The sequence below is a fragment of the Notothenia coriiceps genome, unplaced genomic scaffold (assembly GCF_000735185.1).
Source record: "Notothenia coriiceps isolate Sejong01 unplaced genomic scaffold, NC01 NC01_scaffold00007371, whole genome shotgun sequence".
Classification (NCBI taxonomy): domain Eukaryota; kingdom Metazoa; phylum Chordata; class Actinopteri; order Perciformes; family Nototheniidae; genus Notothenia; species Notothenia coriiceps.
In genome coordinates, this window is record NW_011340072.1 from 38,450 (window position 1) to 42,364 (window position 3,915).

The 3,915-nt window shown below is 39.8% G+C and overlaps 1 protein-coding gene across 1 annotated transcript in view; it reads left to right on the forward strand.

The window, feature by feature from the left end:
* Positions 1-1,358: 1,358 nt before the first annotated feature.
* furinb (furin (paired basic amino acid cleaving enzyme) b) overlaps positions 1,359-3,915 on the forward strand; it is a 141,771-nt gene continuing 139,214 nt past the window's right edge. Inside the window, exon 1 of the mRNA XM_010769487.1 lies at positions 1,359-1,502. Coding sequence (XP_010767789.1) covers positions 1,359-1,502 — 144 coding nt within the window. The remainder of the gene's footprint in view (positions 1,503-3,915) is intronic.

The window sequence follows — 3,915 nt, forward strand, 5'->3', positions numbered from 1 at the left end:
AAAACCACCGACCAATAATTACGTCCAAAACAGTCGGGCATTGTTTCTGATAGCAACGTTTCTGATAGTGCCGTGGGTAAAAGCCCAGCCTACAATTTACGATATTACGTCATATCGGACTCAAATCTGGATCAGCTCCGTTGTTCCCCCGTTTTTAGAGATTTGGGTACGGAGGAAAAGAGAGGAGGGTTTTATTTTCTGACGCTGCGTGAGTTCCCTGACACACCGGGGACACATCTTTATGTATAAAAGACATCAAAAAGTGCATTTTGCATGATAGGTCCCCTTTAATGCTGGTAATTCAGAAATCATCTTAAAAGAAAGTAAAAAACCCTCGGATTTCTCTCTCCAATCTCTCATGCATTTCTTTATTGCAACACCAAACATGTATTGTTTTATCTCCCCCCAAGTAAATACAATTATTTTTAAACCTAATCATGAACACCACATGTTTAAATGCAAACTGAGTTGTCCAATGAGATGCATCTTCAGCTCTAACTGTGTCAACTTTCCAAGCCCGAGGGAGTGATCGTCCTGTACTTTGTAGTGTACTTAAATATTTAACTTGACTCATCCCTGTACAGTGTATTCAGTATCTTCTGGCAGAGTTTTCGATGTTCTCAGGTCGCACTGAATGACCTGATAGCCCACCACTTGTGTAAGATTGTTTTCCCTTTTCTTCTTCCTCTTGCAAAAACACCGGCTGCCTGGAGTTCTTGGTATCCAGCATAGATCACATGTCTCCCGAGGTGAAAGAAATACTCAGATCTGGTACTCGAGTAAACAACCAGGAAAAACTCCAGATTTTACATGTTCTCTTGTGCAGATAAAGCTTTCTCAAAGTGTACAATTCTCTGTGCATGCTATTTTCAGAACATTTTCAACAGATTATCCGGTAACACTTTATATTAAGGTACACTTACTCACCATCAACTAGTTGTTAATCAACATATTAGGGTCAAACTATAGCTTATGTGTTATGAACAAGACTTCACTTTAAAATAGGGAACTCTGAGTCTGGTCATATAGAATAAAGCACTAATAAGTGTTTAATACTGACTAATAAAGAGCCAATATACTGCTAATATGCATGTTAATTAACAACTAGTTGATGGTGAATATGTGTACCTTAATATAAAGTGTAACCGATTATCCTAATGCAAAGTGGAGAGGACAACATTGGCCATTTCCAAAAGTGACGGAGACATGTCCCCAAAGTGTCCCCAGTAAAAAGGAAGCATATGGTTACTTTCCACATTGCTCCCAGGCTTCAGTTAATCACAGAGCAAGAAGGGTTGGACAAAAGGAAAACAGGCTGATAGCGAGGGAGCTGGTGGTGGGGGGGGGTGCAGGGTGGCATGAAGCACGTGTTTGAAGAAGCCATGCTCTTACCCATCCAGATGAGCACGTGGAGCGGGGGAGGAGGAGGGGGAGTAGGAGGGGGAGGAGTGAAAGGAGGGAAACACCTCTCCAACAGCAGCTCCTCACCCATGTCCCCCATTGTTAGAGCAAATTACTTCACTTTCATGGTGGATGATAAGATTGGTCATGTGATAGACGGAGCCCAGTGTTTCCTATCACCTCACAAAACACCAACAAATTTGAAACGTTGACTTTAATTAAATGTATTATGTTAACAGATAATTGTATTAGGTTAGTTGAAAGTAATAATATTACGTTTAAATATAAAACAATAGGTTCAACTTAATATTGTTGCTTTCAATTATACTAATACAGTTCTGTGAAATCTGTTGACATAATACATTTAATTATAGTCAACTTTTCAGTTTTTTCAGTGTAGCTCAGAACTGACTGATATTTTTTTTTTTGGTGGCATCTGAAAGATAGATGACATCCACGTGGATCCATCTTTTTCTTTTGACATCAAGACACAAGATATTTTTCTAACATTTGGACTGTTTATGTTGTACATTTATTATCTTTTTCATCTACACATGACATCGATTGCACGTCTCCCTGAAGTTAATAACCTTTCTTCTGTTAATTGTGGGGTTTCATGGGAGTTTTCTAAAGACAGAAGGTGTCGCACTGTAAAACCTCCTGAGACTAATGTGTTATTTGTGATATTGTGCTATGAATACAACTTGAATGACCATTACAGCTTGGCTCCTATTGAAAAAGTATAAAGAAGAACACATACTTGATGACATTCAGTTTTCACTCTACAAACACACACATGCATGAAAACAGGACCTTAAGACTTTAGGGCCGAAAAACACAAACCCAGGCAATTTATGAAGAGGCGTCAAAACGAAGGGGGTTGCTATGGTCCTTAGAGTAGTCAAGGGTTCAGTGCCTTGCTCAAGGACACTTCAGTCGGTTTTGGAGGTGAAGCTAGCAGCTAGCCGTCCACAATGTGTTTAGTTTTTTCGCTCTATAACGGGACTGAACAATATTTGCAATTCTCTCAATGTGTTAACAACCACACTGGAATCAGAACGTACCGGCTTAACGTGTTTTTATGAAACATTTCACACCTTTGGCAAAAACAATTAACATTTTTGTCACCCTTTCACACTATTAGCTTGTACCTTTCTTGCTAGGTCGGCCACATGTTTTTTGTTATTTAAAACACCAGATGCCACATGGAAAACCGTAGTCATGCAACTGAAAGCCAATGGGAGTTTGTTTCACACCTAAAACTTTGAATTAAGATCTCTTGACCTGACAAACTTAACTACACTCAAGGACCTTTGTCCTAAAACACAGGGCTAAGATTACATCATGTTAGATTGCTATCTCAACAAAAGCAACCTACCATTTGTTTTCCAGGCTAATATCAACAAGTTGCCTCTTATGTGAAAATGTAAATTATTTTGTTTTTCAAGTAACATGAGGCTAGCAGCTAGCATTGGGTTATTTCTATCAGGTTAGTCATGTAGGGGAAAAACAACATTAAGGGTATTTCCAATTTAAACTCTCCAAAAACATCTGTACAGTCCGTCCTCTGGATAAAACTGACATCTTGACTGACTCGTGTAATGGCAACCCCGATAAAGAGAGCAGAAGACGAAGTGAAACTTGAATTGGAAATCATATTAGAGCATAATTCTCTACTAATTTCCCCCTCTAAGCTGATACTTGAGTGACCTCTGTTTGAAAATCTGTCCCACTGACAAATTTCCATCATTTATATGAGTGAATGTGGAGTTTTTGGGAGCAAATGATATTAAATGCAGAGTCTCTGCCAAAGCTCACGGTTGGGCGGACAAAAAGCTCTGCTCGGCAAGGTGAAAGATAAATCAACATCGGTGTAACCTTGTTAAAAATTCACTGTATGTTTCTGCAGAGGCCATGCTGACACATTACAGCACCTGCTGGGTTTTGGTCTCCTTCTGCCTCCCCTCCCCCTCTTTCTGAACCCAACCCGGTTTCCTGGCAGTGTGGTGAGAGAGCCGTTGGGCTGCGTCTTTGTTTGCCTTCCCTCGGCTTCCTCTTATTTTTTTACTGAGAGCTTCAGCAGATAGTTAGAGCTCCCCTCCCCCCCCCCCCCCCGTCGGTGTCCGCTCAATGCCAAGGCGACCTGAGCGCTCCGCCTGACTCACGGTTCAAATCCCACTGACTTTATTGAACTGTTATCAGCAAACACCAACGGCCAAGAGCATGTGGCACCTGCAATTTTTATGCATACACAATAACATAATGAGGTGCAGTGCTGGAAAGCAAGTATTCAGAATTTCAGATCAGAATTCATTTATTTGTCCGCGCAACAGGAAATTCAGCATTAATTATAACCAGCATATAGTGGCAGATAAAGTGAGACTACATATATCTTAAAAAAGAAAAATAACTAAGTATGCAACAACCGTTATTATAATGAAAATATAACACAGTAGTAAAGAAACTAATGAGCATATATGTAACACCATGTAAAAAAGAAATAGTACATTTGTT